This window comes from Hypanus sabinus, chromosome 3 (assembly GCF_030144855.1).
Source record: "Hypanus sabinus isolate sHypSab1 chromosome 3, sHypSab1.hap1, whole genome shotgun sequence".
Taxonomy (NCBI): Eukaryota; Metazoa; Chordata; class Chondrichthyes; order Myliobatiformes; family Dasyatidae; genus Hypanus; species Hypanus sabinus.
In genome coordinates this window covers 96,875,328-96,896,409 of record NC_082708.1, presented here as the reverse complement: position 1 = coordinate 96,896,409, position 21,082 = coordinate 96,875,328, and the positions used below count along the sequence as shown (strand labels likewise).

The following is a 21,082-nucleotide window of genomic DNA, read 5'->3' as shown; positions in this document are numbered from 1 at the left end:
GTGGGATCCTTCATATTACTGGCCTTTATCTGACTCCTTGATGGTAGGTAGGCTGGTGCCAGTGGTGCATTGGGCAGTTCCGCTTCTGTACTACACAGTGATGCAACATGTTAGGATGCTTGCAACTGCACTACTGTAGAAATTCATGAGTATTGATGTTCGTAGTCCAGCTCTCTCTCTTCAGCCTCAGAAAGTAGAGGCGTTGGTGAGCTTTCCTAACTGTGCAGGATGTGTTCTGGGACCCTGAGTGGTTGTGCGGGATGTGCACTGTCAGGAATTTGAAACTCTTGCAGTTGTCTCCAAGTTGAAGATTGGTGCATCTTCTCCTGAAGTTGATAACCATCTCCTTTGTCTTATTGACATTGAGGAGGAGGCTGGATAGGTTTTATCTTGTCTGTGCAAATCCAAGATGGCATTTCAGTGCCATACTGAGAGAGCGCTGCATAATTAGAGGTACCACTTTTTAGCTAACGGTATGCTCAGGATGTATAAAATTTAGAAAATATTGGAAGTACGTGTAGTGCCACTATAAATACAAAACCTCTGTAAAATTTCTAAATATTAAATTTTAATAGATATAGGAATAAATAGCAGTTATGAAGTTTATTTCATGTTTGAAGTTTAATTATCATTCAGCCATACGTGAGCATAACCAATGAGACAACATTCCTCCAGGGCCAAGGTGCAAAACGCATCACCAACAGCACAGAGCACAATGCACAAACAGCATGATTTCCAAAAAATGCAGTCACAAAGAGAAAATATATAGCCAAAATTCAAGTTGTCCTGGCCCAGCTTTTCCTTCCACCAAGCAAACAGGGGAGGAATGTCTGACAGGGTTTTGCCATCACAATAAAAACGTCGAAGACAACTACTCTCTGTTAAATCCCAAAAACAGTTGAAATCACCTCCATCTAGCTGTGTACATTGCATTTCATTATCACTTTCTTTTTCAGCTGTTTTACACAACACAACCCCTTTATTAGTCCAGTGGCCAAGGGTAAGGGCAAAAGGTTCTCCGTGAGTGGCATGGAAAGATAAGCCAAAGAATACAACTATCTACACAGTGTAGTTTTGGCTTTTAATCCCAATAATATTTTTAGAACAAGTTCAAATTTTACTCCAATTACCTTACAAATTACAAAACGTAGATTCCAAACTCCCCCTTAGAATAAATGAAATCATTGAAAATTTTAGGAAAGACAGGTAAGCTTTTTTTTCACACAATCAATGATTGGCATATGCATAACATGCAAAAATGAAAGAATAAGGTCTCAATTACAAGTAGCCAATGAAAGGTTCAGTTAAGAATTACAGGAGTCTGACTTGTATAGAGTTATTTTGTGGCTAATCTTTTTCTCAGATATATTAAGAATAAAAGAGGTGAGAGTGGATATCAGACTGCTAGAAAATGACACTAGAGAGGTAGTAATGGTGACAAAGAAATAGCAGACAAACTCCAGTAAGTACTTTGCATCAACCTTCACTGTGAAAGACACCAGCAGTATTCCAGAAATCCAAGAGTGTAGTCACTATTATTATGGAGAAGGTGCCTGGGAAGCTGAAAGTTCTAAAGGTAGACAAATCACCTGGACCAGATGGACTGCACCCCAGAGTTGTGAAAGAGATAGCTGGAGAGGTTATCACATACAAGAGAAAATCTGTAGATGCTGGAAGTCCAAGCAATGCACAGAAAATGCTGAGTTCCTCCAACATTTTGTGTATGTTGCTGAAGAGATTATGGATGCTTTAGTGGTGATCTTTAAAAAATTATTAGATTCTGGAATGTTGCAGAGGATCAGAAAATTGCAAATGTCTCTCCACTCTAAGAAAAGAGGGAGGCAAAAAACTAGGACCTTTAGGCTATTTAATCAGATGATTTCAGTAGTTGGTCAGATCCATTACTAAGGATGAGGTTTCAGGGTACTTAGAGGCACGTGGTAAAATAGGCCAAAGTTAGCATGGTTTCCTTAGGGGGAAAATTTGTCGGATGTATCTGTTGGAATTCTTTGAGGAAATAACAAGCAGGATAGGCAATAACCGTGGATGTTGTTTTCTTGGATTTTCAGATGCCTTTCACAAGGCACATGAAACTGCTAAACAAGAGCCCATGGTATTACAGGAAAGATACTAGCGTGGATAGAAATTGCAGGAGGCAAAGAGTGTGAATAAAGGGGATCTTTACTGTTTGGCAGCCAGTGACTAGCAGCATTCTGCAAAGATCGGTGTTGAGATTACTTTTTTAAAGTTAAATGTCTGTCAATAATTTGGCTGATCAATAGATAGATGGCTTTGTAGCCAAATTTGCAAAGATAGGTGAAGGGGCAGGCAGTGTTGAGGACTCAGGGAGTCTACAGAAGGACATGGACATTTTAGGAGAATGAGCTAAGAAATGGCAGACACAATACAGTGCAGAGAAGCGTATGGTCATGCACTTTTTTGAGGGAATAAAGGTGTAAACTATTTTCTAAACTGGGAGTAAATTCAGAAATCCAAGGTGCAAAGGGATTGGAAGCGTGGGCCTGTGCTCACTGGAGTTTATAAGAATGGGGAGGAGGGAAATCCCATTGAAACCCATCAAATATTGAAAGGCTTGGATAGAGTGGAGATAGAGAGGATGTTTCCTACATGGAGGAGTCTAGGATGAGGGCACAGCCTCTGAATACAAGGACGGCCCTTTAGAACTATTGTTGACAGAGTTTCAGATAGTGACAAGGAGGCATACAGGAGTGAGATAGATCAGCTGGTTGAGTGGTGTCGTAATAACAACTTTGCACTCAATGTCAGTAAGATCAAGGAATTGATTGTGGACTTCAGAAAAGGGAAGTTGAGGGAATACACACCAGTTCTCATTGAGGAATAAACTGAGAAAAGAGGGAGCAATTAAATGTTCCTGGGTGTCAACGTCTCTGAAGATCTATCCATATTGATGCAATTAAGAAGGTATGACAGGGAGGAGTTTCAAGATGGCGACGTAAACACCTGCCTTTTAGGCGCTCTTTACTTTTTTAACTATAATCACCCTTTAATCAAATCTTTTCGAATTTAATCAAATGAGTTGATATTTTTGATTGACTTTTTTTTTCCTAAAACTATATTTGATCTAACTCTGTCGAACTTAAAATGGCTACAAGTAAGAAATCGTCTAAGGAGCCTTTACCTATCGATGCAATTTCTAATCTTTTGGACACTAAACTTGCAAGTTTGGAAAACAAGTTGGAAAGTAAAATGGCAAGTTTGGAAAGTAAAATGGCAAGTTTGGAAAACAAGCTTACCACGAAAATGTCTGAACTTGAAGGAGTTGTTAGATCGCTTGATACTAAGCTTCAGTCGCAGGCATCGGATATTCAGCGGCATGAAGATAAGTTGGCGACTCTTGAAAAATTAATTGTTGAAAAAGTACGTACAATTGAAGTGTTGGATAAGAAGGTACAATCGACTCTTAAAACTGTAGATCAGTATAAGTTTAAAATTACTGATCTCGAAAATCGATCTCGCAGACAGAATTTGCGAATTATCGGGTTTCCCGAAAGAGTTGAGTCCGGTGATTTAACTGAATTTTTCTCTAAATTACTGTGGGAAATTTTTGGTGATGAAGGTTTGCAAACTAAACCTGTTATTGACCGCGCTCACAGAGTTGCGAGGTTTTCGTCTACGACTGATAAACCACGAGCGGTGATTGTTCGCCTTCATTATCCTCGTGAGAAAGAGCTTTTAATTCGATTAGCTCGTAAAAAAGGTATGATTTCTTACAATACCAACAAATTTCGAATTGTTGAGGATTATTCTTACGAGGTAATGAGAGCCAGAATCGCTTTTAAACCAGTGATGGCAGAGATTTACTCGATTGGACTTAAACAAGCTTTAATGTATCCAGCGAAGCTTAGAATTACGCTGAACGACAACAGTCAGCAAATTTTTAACACTCCGGAAGATGCGAAGAAATTTGCTGAAGAATTTCGATCTTCTAGTGCAACTTGAACTATGTGTTATGTGGAAGATTTTTCGGAGAGAGGATATCTTTTTACTTTAAGTTTTAACCTATGAAGCTGGGTTATAACTTCTTATTTTGATCTACGGGTCTGGTTTTTTTACTATCATCATTGTTTATAGATGTTCCTTTTAATTTTTATAATATTTTCTTTTTTTTCTTCTTTCTGTTTTGGTCATATACATTTATATTTTGCAATAATGATTTACTTTTTTTTTAAGATGTCGTTTCTTTTTCCCGTAAGATTCTGTTTTTTGTAAGCATTTATTTGTTTGCCTGTACTTAGAAATGGGACGAATGTTTTGGATTTTTGGTCTTTTTTTTAATGTATATTGTACTGTTTATTACATCCCTTTTTTTAAATCCTATTTTGTCTTTTAATAGATTGCTGAACTCACATTTGTATTTAGTAATATGGCTTTTTCAAAATGGCGTTTCTTCTTCCCATAAGTCTTTGCTTTTGAAACGTCATCTTGTATTTGAACACGGGATTTTTTTTTAAAGGTATATTACACTTTCAAATTTTGATGTTTATATTTTTTTTATTAATGATTGTTTGTTTTATTATATTAGTTTTTTTTTATTCTGATTGATATATATTTTCTTTTTGCAACTCTATATCTTAATCTGGGTGTTATATAGTTTTCTTTTAATCTTTTTATAGAGCTGCCATCTTGAAATGGGGGTAATGTTAGTATTAGATTATGCGCCTGCCGCTTGGCTTTTTTTCGAAGGGTGCGGGGAGGGGGGAGGGATCTTTTTTCACGCTTTTGCTCTTTATTTTTTTGCTTTTAGTTTATGGGCCAACTTTAAATTATTAATATTGTTGAGGTGTCATGTTCTCCGTTTGCTCCTGAATCAATTTTCCTCCTTCCTGAATTGTGGGTTATGTGTCTTTTTAACCTTTTATGATACACACAACTAATATTAGCATGATGGATAAATCTGTTAACTTTATCTCCTGGAATACTAATGGTTTAAATCATCCGATTAAACGTAAAAAAATATTTAAAGTATTCCATAGACTGAACGCTAATATTATCTTTGCACAGGAGACCCATATCAGGAGGGAGGATAATCAACGTTTTTTTAGGTTCTGGAAGGATCAACAATTTCACTCGAATTGTACCGCTAAAATTAGGGGTGTGTCTATTTTTATAGACCCCCTCAATATCGTTTACACATCATGAAATTATTTCTGACCCACAGGGTAGATTTTTGTTGATAACTGGCTCACTTTTTAATCGGAAAGTTGTTCTAGTTAATATTTATGCTCCAAACTTTGACTGCCCTGAATTTTTTAAACGTTTATTTACTTCCCTTCCTAATCTAAATGAATATATGTTGATAATGGGTGGAGATTTTAATTGTTGTTTGAATCCTTCGATGGATAGATCTAAACCTATCCGTACTCTTCCGAATAGATCAGCCCTACTTATTAATTCTTTTATGGTTGATTCGGGAATTACAGAAATATGGCGGTTTTTGAACCCTAAAGATAAAGAATTTTCATTTTTTTCACATGTATATCATAGCTATTCTAGAATTGACTATTTTCTTATTGATCATCGGTTATTAACGGATGTTATTGATTGTAAATATGATTCTATTACTATTTCGGATCATGCACCTTTGAAGTTATCTATTAAGATTTCGGACTATTCCAATAATATCAGATCTTGGAGGCTTAACGCTACTTTGCTTCAAGACCCAGAATTTATCACCTACATAAAACAGCAAATTGACTTGTTTTTCTCAACAAACTATGCTGAAGAAATCGACAGAGGAATACTTTGGGACTCTTTTAAGGCTTTTATCCGTGGACAAATTATCTCATATTCTGTTGGTAAAAGAAAACAAAGATATTTAGATATTGCTTTATTAGTGGATAAAATCAAGGAAATTGATAAGATTTATTCCGTGACTCCTACCAAAGAACTTTATAAGAAGAGAGTTGAGCTTCAAATGGAACATAGTTTACTATTATCTTCTTCAATTGAAAATCAATTAATTAGGACCAGGGCTCAATTCTATATTCACAGTGATCGAACTGGCAAACTGTTAGCTAATCAATTAAAGGCTATTTCGACTAAGCGACAAATTATTAAAATTCGCAAACAAGACGGTAATTTAACTACTGATCATAAAGAAATTAATAATACTTTTCAAGATTTTTATAAATCTTTATATCAATCAGAATTTGATGGTGACCAGTCCATGATAGATAATTTTTTTAACAATTTGAATATTCCTAAACTGATAGATGAAGACCATAGCCTGTTAGATGCTCCTATCTCTATGGTGGAAATAGGAGAGGCTATCATCAATGAATTCAGGGAAAGCTCCTGGTCCTGATGGTTATATAGTAGAATTTTTAAAAACTTTTTCTTCTTTGCTCTCTCCTTGGTTATGTGAAATTTTTAATGATGTGTTTACTAAGAAGAGATTACCTCAATCTTTTTATGAAGCTAATATTTCTCTAATTCTTAAAAAAGATAAAGATCCTACTTTATGTACATCTTATCGCCCTATATCACTATTAAATGTAGATTCTAAGATTCTTACAAAAATTTTAGCCATTAGATTAGAAAAAGTACTATCACAGATTATTTCAGAAGATCAAACTGGTTTTATGAGGAATCGGTATTCCTTTTTTAATGTTAGAAAATTGATTAATATAATTCATACTTCACCACCCACAATTCCAGAATGTGTTATCTCATTAGATGCTGAAAAAGCTTTTGATAGAGTTGAATGGACATACTTATTTAATACATTGAGAAATTTTAATTTTAGTCCTAACTTTATATCATGGATTAAATTAATATATTATAAACCTGTTGCTTCTGTTCTTACAAATAACTATAGATCCTCTTTTTTTCAATTATCTCGTGGTACGAGACAAGGCTGTCCCTTAAGTCCTTTATTATTTAATATTGCATTAGAACCTTTAGCTATTGCTATTCGTGAATCTCCTAATATTTTTGGTATTACCCGTAATGAGAAGTTATACAAATTATCACTTTATGCTGATGACTTGCTGTTATATATTTCTGACCCTGATAGGTCTATTCCCGCTATTTTATCCTTGTTGGTTCAATTTGGTATTTTTTCTGGTTATAAACTAAACTTAGATAAGAGTGAATTATTTCCTTTAAATGCACAAACTTTATTGAGTGATAGGATACCATTTAAAGTTGTTACTGATAACTTTACCTATTTAGGTATAAAAATTACCAAGAAATATAAAGATTTATTTAGATTGAATTTTTTATCTATGCTTCATCAAATTCAACAATTTACTACAAGATGGTCTCCTTTATTTTTATCATTAATTGGTCGGATTAATGCTATTAAAATGATGATTTTACCGAAATTTTTATACTTATTTCAAGCCTTACCAATTTTTATTTCTAAATCTTTTTTTGATAACATTAATTCAAAAATTTCCTCAATTGTGTGGCAAAATAAAAACCCTAGGTTAAGTAAAAGGCAATTACAAAAATCTAAAAAAGATGGTGGTTTAGCTTTACTTAACTTTAGATTTTATTATTGGGCAAATAATATTCGTAATTTAATGTATTGGAAACTAGATTTGGATTCACCATTGTGCCCACAGTGGGTAAATTTGGAATGTAATGAGGTAAAGGAATATTCTCTATTCTCTGTTCTTGGTTCTTGTCTTCCTGCTGATTTAGTTAAATTTAATAAACAAATATCCAATCCTGTTATTAAACATACATTACGAATTTGGTTTCAATTTCGTAAGTTTTTTTACTTTGAAAAACTTTGTTCTTGATAGCCCTATCTTACTTAATTTCTTTTTCAAACCCTCTTCGACAGATCAAGCTTTTAACATATGGAAAAGGAAAGGTATAAAATGTTTTCATGATCTTTTCTTTGAAGATACTTTGATGTCATTTGACCAACTTTCCAACAAATTTGAATTACCTAAATCTAATTTTTCAGATATTTACAAATTAGAAATTTCTTACATAAAGTTTTACCATCTTTTCCTAATTCAACTTTAGTGGATTTTACAGATTTGATTTTTACCTTAAACCCTTGTCAGAAGGGATTAGTAGCTTTTATTTATAATATGATTATGAAGATACAACCAGAAATATCAGTTAGAATTAAACAAGAATGGGAAAAAGAACTTCGATATAATATATCAACAGATAAATGGGAAAAAATTTTGCAAATGGTTAATTCCTCTTCTATATGTGCTAAACATGCTTTAATACAATTTAAAATTGTACATAGAGCTCATATGTCTAAAGATAAACTTGCTCGATTCTATTCTCATATTAACCCTCAATGTGACAGATGTCATTCAGAAGTGGCCTCATTGACCCACATGTTTTGGTCATGTCCCACTTTACATAACTATTGGAAGGACATATTTACTACCATTTCCTCAATTTGGAATATAGATTTACAACCTCATTTTATTACTGCAATTTTTGGCATACCAAATGAAGATGGTAATCAGTTTTCCCCTTCAATCAGACGAATGATTGCTTTTGTAACATTAATGGCCAGAAGGTCTATATTACAAAACTGGAAAGAAGTAAATCCTCCTACCACGTTCCAGTGGTTTTCTCAAACTATTTCTTATTTGAGCCTGGAAAAAATTAGAAGCACTATTTTTGACTCATCAATTAAATTTGAAGAAACTTGGAGACCGTTTATTCGACATTTTCATATGAATTAATTTGGCCTTTTCCAGACCTTCTTTCTGCTTATTCATGTTCAGGTATGGAGTTCTGGAGTTTTTTGACACTATCATATACTTGTAAGCTATTATTATTGCCCATGTTAGTTTAGTTTAGTGTTTTATTTTTCTTAATATATATTTTTTTCACATATTTTCAAATTTTTTCTTCTTTTAATGGTTATTTTTGTTTTTTTTCATATATAATCATATGGATTGATTAAGGTATTTTTTTCTGTTGATGTTTAATAGGATATTGTTATCTTATTATTAACGCGATCTCAAGTCTATTGTATTCATAATTTACTCATTATTATGTTATGTTTTTTTTATATGTATATATGAAACTCAATAAAAAGATTGAAAAAGAAAGAAAGAAAGAAAGAAAGAAGGTATGACAGTGGCTACATTTCATTAGGAATTCAAGGAAATTTGGTATGTCACCAAAGACACTCACAAATTTCTACAGATGTACTGTGGAGAGCATTGAAACTGGTTGCATCACTGTCTGGTATGGAGGGCCCACTGCACAGGATCAGAAAAAGCTGCTAAAGGCTGTAAACTCAACCAGCTCCATCATGGGCACCAGCCTCCCAAGCATTGTGGACCCCTTCAAAAGGCAATGCCTCAAAAAGATGGTATCCATCATTAAGGGCCCCCTTTACCCAGAACATGCCCTCTTCTCATTGCTACCATCAAGTAAGAGGTACAGGAGCCTGAAAGCACACACTCAGTATTTCAGAACAGCTTCTTCCCCTCCACCATCATATTTCTGAAAAGACAATGAATCTGTGAACACTACCTCACTATTTTCTTCTCTCATTTTGCATTACTTATTTAATGTATTCTTTTTATATACTTTTTATTTTAACTCATAGTTTTTTTATTAATATGTGTTGAAATGTACTGTTGTGTTAAAACAACAATTTTCACAACATGTGCCAGTGATATTAAACTTAATTCTGATTCTTACTTGTTTTTAAAGCTCTCAATGGTCTGGGACCAGAGTACATCACAGTACCACTTTTGTTTTATAACTGAAATTTCCACAATCTCCCTCAAAAAATAGGTTAGCCTCTTTTGTGCTATGTTCCTAAACTCAATACCTAAAACTATAAGGGTTGCAGACTAAGTTGACACTTATAAACAGTTCAAAACCTATGTATTTCACCCTGCTTTTAACTAACATCTTTTTGCCTTTTATTTTCATATTTGCACTTTATCCCATTGTAAAGCACTTTGAATGACATCGTTTATCTGTAAAGTGCTTCTTAAATAAGTTATTATTATATTGAATTCAAAGATCTAACATATATACAGTGCATATATGTTCTCTACTCTACAGCAAGTATCTCAGTCTCTATATCCAGGTTTAGTAATGGTTCTTTCTTATCAGTCTAATTGATGTACTTTTGGTATCAGTACTTTTGATGCCATTCATTGCAATAATTAAAAACTCTACTTTTAATACTGTCATTCCCAGCAAGCTCATCTCCAAACTCCACCAGCTAGGCCTCAGCTCATCACTCTGCAATTGGGTTCTGAATTTCTTGTCAGAGTATTCACAGGCAGTGAGATAGGGCCCTCACCTGTCCTCCACTACTATCCTGAACACTGGTATACCACAAGGTTGTGTATTGAGTCCCATACTCTCTTATGACTGTGTACCTGCATTTGACACCAATACCATCGTCAAATTCGCAGACGACACAACAGTGGTCAGGTTGATCTCCAACAGAGACAAATCAGCGTGCAGAGCGGAGGTACAGAACTTCAGTGAGTTGGTGCTCAGAAAACAACCTATCTCTTAATACAGCAAAGAATAAGGAGCTAATTATCAACTTTGGAAAGTCATGGGATGACAAATACGCTCCAGTCTACATTAATGGAGGCATAGTGGAGAGAGTCTCCAGTTTCAGGTTTCTGGGAATACACATCTCAGAAAACCTTACATGGTCCACTAACACCACAACAATAGTTAAGAAAGCACAGCAAATCCTGTTTTTCCTCAGGACGCTGAAGAAAACTGGTCTACCTGAACAGATGCTGGTGACTTTTTTCCGCTGCACCATGGAGAGCATCTTAACCTACTGCCTCTCTGTGTGGTATCTCAGTTGTACAGCAGCTGATAGGAAAGCACTTCAGCGAGTCATCTCTAGTGCACAGAAGATCATTGGGACACAGCTCCCAGCCCTGGAGGACACCTACAGCTCACGCTGCCTAAGGAAAGCTACAAGCATCTGTAAGGACAATACACACCCATGCAATCATCTGTTTGAACTTCTTCCATCTGGCAGACATTATAAGATTTTTTATGCCTGCACTTCCAGACTGAAAAATAGCTTTTCCCCCAGAGCTATAATTGCTTTGAACCAATCAATCAAGCATCATCCATAAATTTGTTATATTGCTACTTTAATAATGCTTTTATGGTTGTCATGCATCTGAGATGCGCTTTTGTACTGCTGGACATTGCTTGTACTGGCTGGTTACTTGATTTTATTTATTGTTTATTTATTTCATTTTTGTTTTATAGCATTGAGTACGAGAGTTGCAAACTCATTTTCGCTGTATTGGTGCATGACAAATTGTACTATGCAATGACAATAAAGATATTTCAATTCATTTCATAATTACAAGTCTCTTCCAGATGAACTCAATGCCTTATATGCTCACTTTAACCATCAAAACTTGGAAACACCATCATGAACTTCCACACCCCCTGGTGATGCTGTAATTTCAGTCTCTGAGGTCAATGCATGTGAACAGCCTTCAGGAGGGTGAGCCCGAGACAAGCACCCAGCCCAGACAGGGTACTAGACCAAGTACTACTTTGAACTTTGAAATTTAGTGTGAAAGTATGGTTACTGTGTCAAGTGATTGCATGTCCTTTACAACTTATGGAGAAAATTGACTTATGGATGTTGATAAAAATGGAACTCATTTGTTACCTAGTTCAAAATTCAAAGTACATTTCCTATCAAAGTGCATATATGGCACTATATATAACCCTGAGATTCATTTTCATGTGGGCATACTCAATAAACCTATAACAGAATAATAACCATAATGGAATCAATGAAAGACTGTACCAATTTGGGTGTTCAACCAGTGTGCAAAAGACAACAAACTGTGCAAATATAAACAGAAAGAAATAATGATAATAAATAAATAGGCAATAAATATCAACAACATGAGATGAAGAGTCCTTGAAAGTGAGTCCATAGGTTGCAGGAACATTTCAATGATGGGTCAAGTGAAGTTAAGTGAAATTATCCCATTTGATTCAAAAATCTGATGGTGAGGGGTAGTAATTGTTCCTGAGCCTGGTGGTGTGAGTACAGAGGCTCATGTACCTTTTTCCTGATCGCAGGAGCGAGAAGAGAGCATGAACTAGGTGCTGGGGGTCCTCCTTGATAGCTGCAGTTTTTCAGTAACAATGATTCATGTAGATGTGCTCAATGGTGGGGAGGACTACCCATGACGGACTGGGCTGCATCCACTACTTTTTGTAGGATTTTCCACTCAAGGGCATTGTGGTTTCCATACCAGACTGTGAAGCAGAAGGTCAATATATCTTCACCACACATCTATAAAAGTTTGTCCAAGTTTAAATGTAATGCCGAATCTTCGTAAATTTAAGGAAGCAGAGGCACTGCCGTGCTTTCTTCATAATTGCACTTAAGTGCTGGGCCCTCCAAAGTGATAATACTGATAAATTTAAAGTTGCTGACCCTCTACACCTCTGATCCTCTGATGAGGACTGGCTGGTGGACCTCTGGTTTTATCCTCCTAAAGTCAATAATCAGCTCCTCGGTCATGCTAACATTGAGTAAGATGTTAACACGAGGAAATCTGCAGGTGCTGTTCAAATCTCTTACTTTCCGTTAGTCCTGACAAAGGGTCTCGGCCTGAAATGTCAACTGTACTTCTTCCTATAGATGCTGCCTGACCTGCTGCGTTCCACCATCATTTTGTGTGTGTTGCTTGAGTAAGATGTTGCTATGGCATCACAGCCTGGTTTTCAATCTCCCTTATAAATGCTGATTTGTCACCACCTTTGATTCGGCCAGTGACAGTGGTGACATCAGCTAACTTCAATATACGTAGAATATGTTAATGACACATCTGTGAATTTTCAAAGATGCTTATATTAGATTAATCAGAAAGATATACACAAATATGTTCTATGTTGCAGATGTTTCTGTAAGAAGAAGAAAGAATGTTCTTAAAACATGATTGGAAAACAACTGGCAATGCTACTTACCAGAGCGATAGTTTTACTCTTGGTACATGCTTGGACTTGGGCTTAAAGTACAAGAACAAGGAAGTTAAGATCTAACTTTTTGAACCATTAGTTAGGCCTTAGTTGCATGCAATTCTGCTCACTATACTATAGGAAAGATGCTTTTGAGTTGGAGAGAACGTAGAGGAGATTCAATATGATTTTGCACAGGATGTTGTGTATCAGTTGTAAAGAGAGTCTGGACAGGTTAAGTCTGTTCTCTCTAAAGCAGAGTTAGTTAAGAGGGGACGTGATATAAAATTATGAGGGATTACGATTGGGTAGATCACAGGTGTTCCCTGTTACAGAGGTAGACAAAACTAGAAGATATAGATTTGGGGCAAGCAATTTAAAGAGGATCTGCAGGGCACCTTTCTCACCCAAGAGTGCAATACCTGGAGTGTACTGCCTGAGAGAGTGGTTGAGGTTGAGTTGTTGACAGCATTTAAGAAGTCTCTAAATTACTACTTTCATACCATTATGTGGGCTGTGGGCTGTGGGTCAAGTGCTGGAAAGTTGAGATGATTAATAAAGATGGGTGTCCATTAGTTGGTATAGTCATGGTAGGCCTAATAGATGTATTACATGCAACATAACTGCATGACATAATAAGGAACCAATGGTTCACTGGGCCAAATTATACATATCATTTTGCCTCAGATAAGCTACAAAATCTAAAACTGTCATAAAACTTGAAAAAAAATAAACAAAAGTGAAAAATATGTTACATGACCACAGGGAAAAATACTAGATAAGTAGAATTAATTGGATAATTACACTAAAGTGCCAGTGCAAACAAAACAGGTGAAATAAATTTCTGTGATTCTGAAGAAACATTGGACTGAGTCACTATAATTCTAACAGGATAAGTCATTATGATTTATAATTGTTTGGAAATATGGTCCTTGTTGTATTGTCATTACTTGCTATAGTATACTGTAGTGTATCTTCAGCTGAAGAGACTGCTCTTCCATACATCCATATTCTGGTCATTGCCCAAATGACGTGTATACAATATCTTGGAAAAATATTCTGCCCTCATAACTATTTTCACACTTTACTGTCTCATTTTCTATAGTTAAAATATAATCAACAGGATTTTTGAGCTAATCTACAAAACATTATGCATCATGTTAAATCAAAACAAAAATGTGCTAAAACTTTGCTAAAAATTAAAAACCAAAATTGTGAGGTTGAAAAAGCATTTGTAATTGCTAGGTTAACTTTCCTCAGCTGCAATAAACTCTATCACCTTACCAACTCACCCAAGTTATTGATGAAGAACATTTGGAGAATCATCTGTTTTTAAAGAATAAATATCACTCTCTCTGTATGGTCCAACATTGTAGTAGATTTTCAACAGATCAAACCAAAATGAGGTCAAAAGAGCATTCAAGACAAGTCAGAGAAATGACAATAGAGAAACACAAATCTGGGGAAGGGTACAAGATCATGTTAAAGGCACTGAACATATCTGGGAGCTCAGTGCAATCCTTCATTAAAAAGTGGAAGAAATATGAAACCACAGCCACACTGCCTAGATCAGGCCACCCCGCTAAACTTAGTTGCTGGACAAGAATGGTGCTTGGTAATTCCCAAGCAATGTAATACAATAAGGGATTTATTAGGATAGTCAGAATTGCAAATAGATGTTCTCTCATGAAGCCTGGAAACTTTACCAGGAACCCAAAAAGATAGAGTGACAACAGATACACCTGGTAAATAAAAAGAACATTGGTAACATTACAAAAACATATTTTTGTTGCGCCATCATTTACCAAAAATACCTTAAGGTACTTCACAAGAAAGTTTTAAAGGTAAAGGACAAAAATTGTGGTGAAATGGAAGGAGTTATAAAGGGATATCTTAGCAGGAAAGAGGAGAAGAGTTTAAAGATGGATTTCCCGAGTTCACAGCCTTGGCAGCTGAACTATGGAATAATTAAATTTTGGATAAACGAGAGAAAAAGCAAAGCCAAGATAGAACAGTACAGAACTCAAGGTGATGGGTGGAGTAGAGAGTGCGGGGTGGGGGTAGGAAGGGAGGGAGTCAAGTTAGAGGAGATTGAAGACAACAAAAGATAGTTAGAAGGGATCTGAAAACAAAAGTTGAGAGTTATAAAACTGGCTTTGATGAAAGCACAGCCTAAAATGAAATCAGGCTAGTAGATCAGTGATGAAGTGATATTATGCACTTTTTATCAACATTACAATCATAACAGCATTAAAGTACATAGAAGATAGAACACAGAATAGTACAGCACAGGTCCTTTGGCCCACAATGTTGTGCCGACCCTTAAACCCTGCCTCCCATATAACCCCCACCTTAAATTCCTCCATATACCTTTCCCTTAAACTTCACTAGTGTATCTGCCTCCACCACTGACTCAGGCAGTGCATTCTATGCACCCACCACTCTCTGAGTAAAAAACCTTCCTCTAAAATCCTCCTTGAACTTCCCTCCCCTTACCTTAAAGCCATGTCCTCTTGTATTGAGCAGTGGTGCCCTGGGGAAGAGGTGCTGGCTGTCCACTCTATCTATTCCTCTTAATATTTTGTATACCTCTATCATGTCTCCTCTCATCCTCCTTCTCTCCAGAGAGTAAAGCCCTAGCTCCCTTAACCTCTGATCATAATCTATACTCTCTAAATCAGGCAGCATCCTGGTAAATCTCCTCTGTACCCTTTCCAATGCTTCCACATCCTTCCAAAGTGAGGTGACCAGAACTGGACACAGTACTCCAAGTGTGGCCTAACCAGAGTATTATAGAGCTGCATCATTACCTTGCGACTCTTAAACTCTATCCCTCAACTTATGAATGCTAACACTCCATAAGCTTTCTTAACTACATTATCTACCTGTGAGGCAACTTTCAGAGATCTATGGACATGTACCCCCAGATCCCTCTGCTCCTCCACACTGCCAAGTATCCTGCCATTTACTTTGTACTCTGCCTTGGAGTTTGTCCTTCCAAAGTGTACCACCTCACACTTCTCCGGGTTGAACTCCATCTACCACTTCTCAGCCCACTTCTGCATCCTATCAATGTCTCTCTGCAATCTTCGACCATCCTCTACACTATCCACAACATCACCAACCTTTGTGTCCTCTGCAAATTTGACAACCCACCCTTCTACCCCCACATCCAGGTTGTTAATAAAAATCACGAAAAGTAGAGGTCCCAGAACCAACCCTTGTGGGACACCACTAGTCACAACCTTCCAATCCAAATGTACTCCCTCCACCATGACTCCCTACTTTCTGCAGGCAAGCCGATTCTGAATCCACCTGGACAGACTTCCCTGGATCCCATGCCTTCTGACTTTCTGAATAAGCCTACTGTGTGTTACCTTGTCAAATGCCTTACTAAAAGCCATGTAGATCACATCCACTGCACTACCCTTGTCTATATGCCTGGACACCTCCTCAAAAAACTCTATCAGGCTTGTTAGACATGATCTGCCCTTCACAAAGCCATGTTGACTGTCCCTGATCAGACCATGATTCTCTAAATGCCCATAGATTCTATCTCTAAGAAGCTTTTCCAACAGCTTTCCCACCACAGATGTAAGGCTCACTGGTCTATAATTACCTGGACTATCCCTACTACCTGTTTTGAACAAGGGGACAACATCCACCTCCCTCCAATCCTCCGATACCATTCCCATGGACAACGAGGACATAAAAATCCTAGCCAGAGGCTCAGCAATCTCTTCCCTTGCCTCGTGGAGCAGCCTAGGGAATATTCCAGACCCCAGGGACTTATCCATTCTAATGTATTTTAACATCACAAACACCTCCTCTCCCTTAACATCAACGTGCTCCAGAACATCAACTTCACTCGTATTGTCCTCACCATCATCAAGTTCCCTCTCATTGGTGAATATGGAAGAGAATTGAGGACCTCGCTCACTTCCACAGCCTACAGGCACATCTTCCCACTTTTATCTCTAATCGGTCCTACCTTCACTCCTGGCATCCTTAGTTAGTAGTTAGTAGTTAAACTTACTATGGCATCATGCCTGGTCAAGCCTAAAATCTCGTTCTGGTTACTAAATTTGATTGCCAAGTGAAGTATTCCCAATATCAGGACAATATGCTGAAAGTGGAAAGTCTATAATTGACTAATTTGAGATGTGACATGTAGTAAATGCAACATTTTGAAAGGAACAAAGATTAATTTTAATCCATGCTTCCCAATGAATGTAACCTCCAAGGTTTTCCTGAAGTTGTTTCTGGTTCTATTGTGGAGTAAACTATTGACATTGATTGCTGGCACTAAAACCATTGCAGAATGTTAGAAGAACATGGGGTTGGTATTTTGTCATCCAACATCTAGTTCCTGTTCTGATTGTAATTGATTTAGGCTGGGATTTGTTGCAAGTGGATAAATCTATCCACTTCTGAAAAAAATTGACAATGTGCTTGGTAAGCATCCCGCTGCAGGCAGAGAAAACAATTCTAATTTGCCTTGGGATTTTCATCACCAAAGCCCCTATGCTGTGAGGGGAGCTCAAGATGATCTTCCAGACAGCTTCCAAAAGCAGCTGAATCGTTGTTTAAGGATAATCATTTGTAGCTCTGCACAGCACTAATGGTAATATTGCTGCTAGAATGCATAATCCTATGGCTGCTTCAATAAATTACTATCTCACTCCTAATATCTTTGTTTAACTATTCCCCCTACCTATCCTTTGTTTGTCATAGGGTGATCCCAATAACATTGGGAAAATTTACCAGTAACTAAAAGAAACAATGGTGCTAATCCAAAACAGTGCTTTCTTCTTCCTCTGCTGTAAGGGAAATCCCTTGATATAATACTTACAACAAACATAATGTGTTAGCTTATTTTACTGGAAGCTATCCCAAAGTTCCTTTTTTCTTTAATCATTCAATCTCATCAGATTTTTATGAGCGAGCACCTCTGGACTGCTGATGATATTCACATCAGCACACACTAACTCTTTCAGTACTGTTCACCTTGTAACATCACAATTTACACCTCTCTCCCAGTCCTTACCATGTGGGTCTTCTGGGCAGAGTGGATGCCGGATTTCATCATTGGCTAAGGCATCTCCACCTCCCCTTTTCACTGGGTTCTACATTTGTCATTTGATGCAGCTCTTGGGGGTTTAAGATTCTCATTTATGGAAATATCCAAGGATCATCCACATGCATTTTGGAAATTATTCTAACTTGTGAACCCTAATTCATTCACAGGCAGTAATCCACCAGCACTCCAGAACACATTAACGGTAATAGATTTCTAATGCTACATCAGTGCCAATGCCCTAATAATAATGAGGTAAGACAAAATGGTGTGGTAGTGAATATCACAAAGTTACTCCAAAGATCACATTAAATTTATATTGTACATACATTAATATTTCAAAATGCAATAACGAGAGATTGCATGCTGAAATTAATTACTCTGGATTCCATAGAGTATAGAAACATAAATCTCAATCGACAAAGAATACAGAAAGGCTGCATACCTTCCCAGTGCCCTTATCTACAAAGGTATGTGATTAATCAATCTCTGCAAGGATGGAATTGTCCATATCACACAACCACCAGCTCTCCTGCAATCCATTCAGCTAGCTGCTTGCCCTCAAGAGAAACTCTTTTCCGTCATTCTTCCTCAACAGTACGCATTTCATCAACTCTAAGATATTGCTGAAAAAAGAAATTCCCACTTTTGCAAATTATCTAAAAATCACTATTTTATTAAAGCTCAAATTGGGATTCCGTTTATTGGCACGCTCTCGTTCACTCCAAAGACAAAAGCTGCGAGATCACTGACATGTATGATTGATTAAGGCGGATCTAAATGACAATCGATACTTAACTTTGACTAGAAGGTATACTGGAGTGACAGAAATCTGTGCAGTCGCGTTTTAAATCCCCTTGGGCAGATGATTTCCCCCCTCCCCTGGGTAATTTCAGACGTGTGGGTGTGTGTCCAGCATACAAAATGAGCACCCCTGAGATTGAATCTGAGCACCATTACCTCCCAAACAATAAATCATGTACAGTCCCACCCTTCTACTGCTTTGTTCAGCTGCTCGGTGTTCTCCTTACATCCAGATTATCAGTGCACCATTCTTTTTTTTTCTTTCCTAGATGACATAATAATGTAGCGGAAATGAACAAAAGGTATCTCATATGCTGTAATGGAAAACGAAAATTAACGCCGTACGGACCACATACTAAATTCCATTGCAGAATTATTTGATTTTTAATGCTTCTGATTCGCAGCATGAAATCACGTTAGATTTTTTTAGATCGTTTGATAGCCACTAGAATTGACAATGATTAAAACAAAAATCACGCGGCACTTGAAAGTATAACAAATGTCAAAAAGAGCAACTCATTTTGCGAAATCACCCCCACAATGTATGCCAAGAACGCAAAGCTTTCATAGATGAGAAAACATTCCTGCAAATTAGTGAGTTAAGAGAGTAAAACAGCGCCGTTACAGCTCTCCCCTTTCTCTTACATAGTAACAACTGTGGCCGTTTCTCTCATGACTTGTCTTTACATGTACTCCTGTCTACTCTCCTTAAATGTCAGAAAGGAACATGTTTGAATCTGTCAGTTAACGGCACGGAATTCCAGCATTTGGTACATTACAATTTAATTGTTAAATGTGCTGTATTCCGAACTGTGTGATGAACACTGAAGCTTACCTTTAATGCATGTTTCCACTTCCACTTTTGTTCTGTGCTCCATAACGAGAAATTGCAATGTATCGGTCCGCCGTGCTCGCTGCTCCTCGTCTCGCCTTCTCTCACCACCACTTGAACAGCTGTCAAAATTAAGGAATGAGTGACAGACGGTGTTATCCAATTGGGAACGTCCATTGGTTTAACACCGCCAATGGAATGTGCGTAAAGACGAAGGCGCATATGTGACAATGCCAAAGGGCGGGGATTGACACATAGATTAACAAATCAAAGACTAAAATCAATCCAACCAATTGGAGTTGAAAGTGTGTCTGGTTTGTAAATTGATTGATGGTACCAAGGTCTAATCGTAACAGGAGAAAGCAAGCAATTTGTCCAATCACAAAGTGAATAATAGAAAATGTTGTTAATATATATTTTTGAGTTGCGAACCATGGATGTAAATAATAGGGACTAGTTTACGGTATTTAGACTTGTCAAAATTTGTTTGGCAATGTGAACCAAGACAAGGGCAGGTATAAATGAGAAACCTGAAGTTCTCTTCTGAGAAGCCCCGATGAGTTTGAAGAAGGGTAGCAGTTCTGAATTATCTCTGATCTATTGCAGCTTCACAGAAGTGCAGAATGTTTACAGCGAGAAGAGCCTTTCAGCCTGTCAAATCCGTGCAGACGCATGTAGAGCAGACTATCTCCCCAAAGCGCTTCAAATTAGGGAGATCCATCAGGGAAACAGACGTCGGTCCTCTGGGTCCGCGCCATCAAGGACCCGTTTTCAAAACTCACTTCATTCTCCCCGTCTCCATCGAACTGCTATCTACCCACACACGAGGGGAAATTTACAGTCGCTAGTCCCCACAGACTGTACCGAAACACGTGGTTACAAGGCGATGATGCAGGCTCCAGACAGACAGGACCGAGATTATGACTGAACCCGGGTACTGGAGACCTGAATCAGCAGCTCCCCGCCAAATGTCGACGTAGTTCTCTAATTCAGAGTGCCTGCTGTTAGCGTTTATCACTTCAGGTACTTATCCATCTCCGTTTAGAACACAATTGAAAATATCTCCGTACTAGTTGTGCATTCCTCATCCTGACTATTCAATGTGCATTTCCCTCCTCCTTTTGTTTTGCCAGCCCCCTTTATTCTATGCTCTCGAATCCACTATCTGCTCTCGATCTACCTTGTCTATACCCACTCTGATTTAAAATATTTCTAATAGATGTCCAACCAGTCGCGTTTGCTCCAGTGAGAACAAATCCCAGCTTCTCCAGACGATCCATCTGATGAAACTCACTCATCCCTGCAATGATTTTAGTAAATCTCTTCTCCATCATTCTGAACACCAGGCCTAAAAGCACATTTAGGAAAAGACAAAATTCTTTGGAGGGAGTGTAAAGAAGTTT

General features: G+C 37.2%; 1 protein-coding gene across 2 annotated transcripts in view; it reads right to left on the bottom strand.

The window, feature by feature from the left end:
- Positions 1–19,777, bottom strand: part of afap1 (actin filament associated protein 1) — a 371,521-nt gene extending 351,744 nt beyond the window's left edge. For both annotated transcript variants that reach the window (XM_059964846.1, XM_059964845.1), the window contains exon 1: positions 19,683–19,777. In XM_059964846.1, the coding sequence (XP_059820829.1) occupies positions 19,683–19,725 (43 nt within the window). In that variant the 5' untranslated portion in view covers positions 19,726–19,777. The remainder of the gene's footprint in view (positions 1–19,682) is intronic.
- Positions 19,778–21,082: the final 1,305 nt, after the last annotated feature.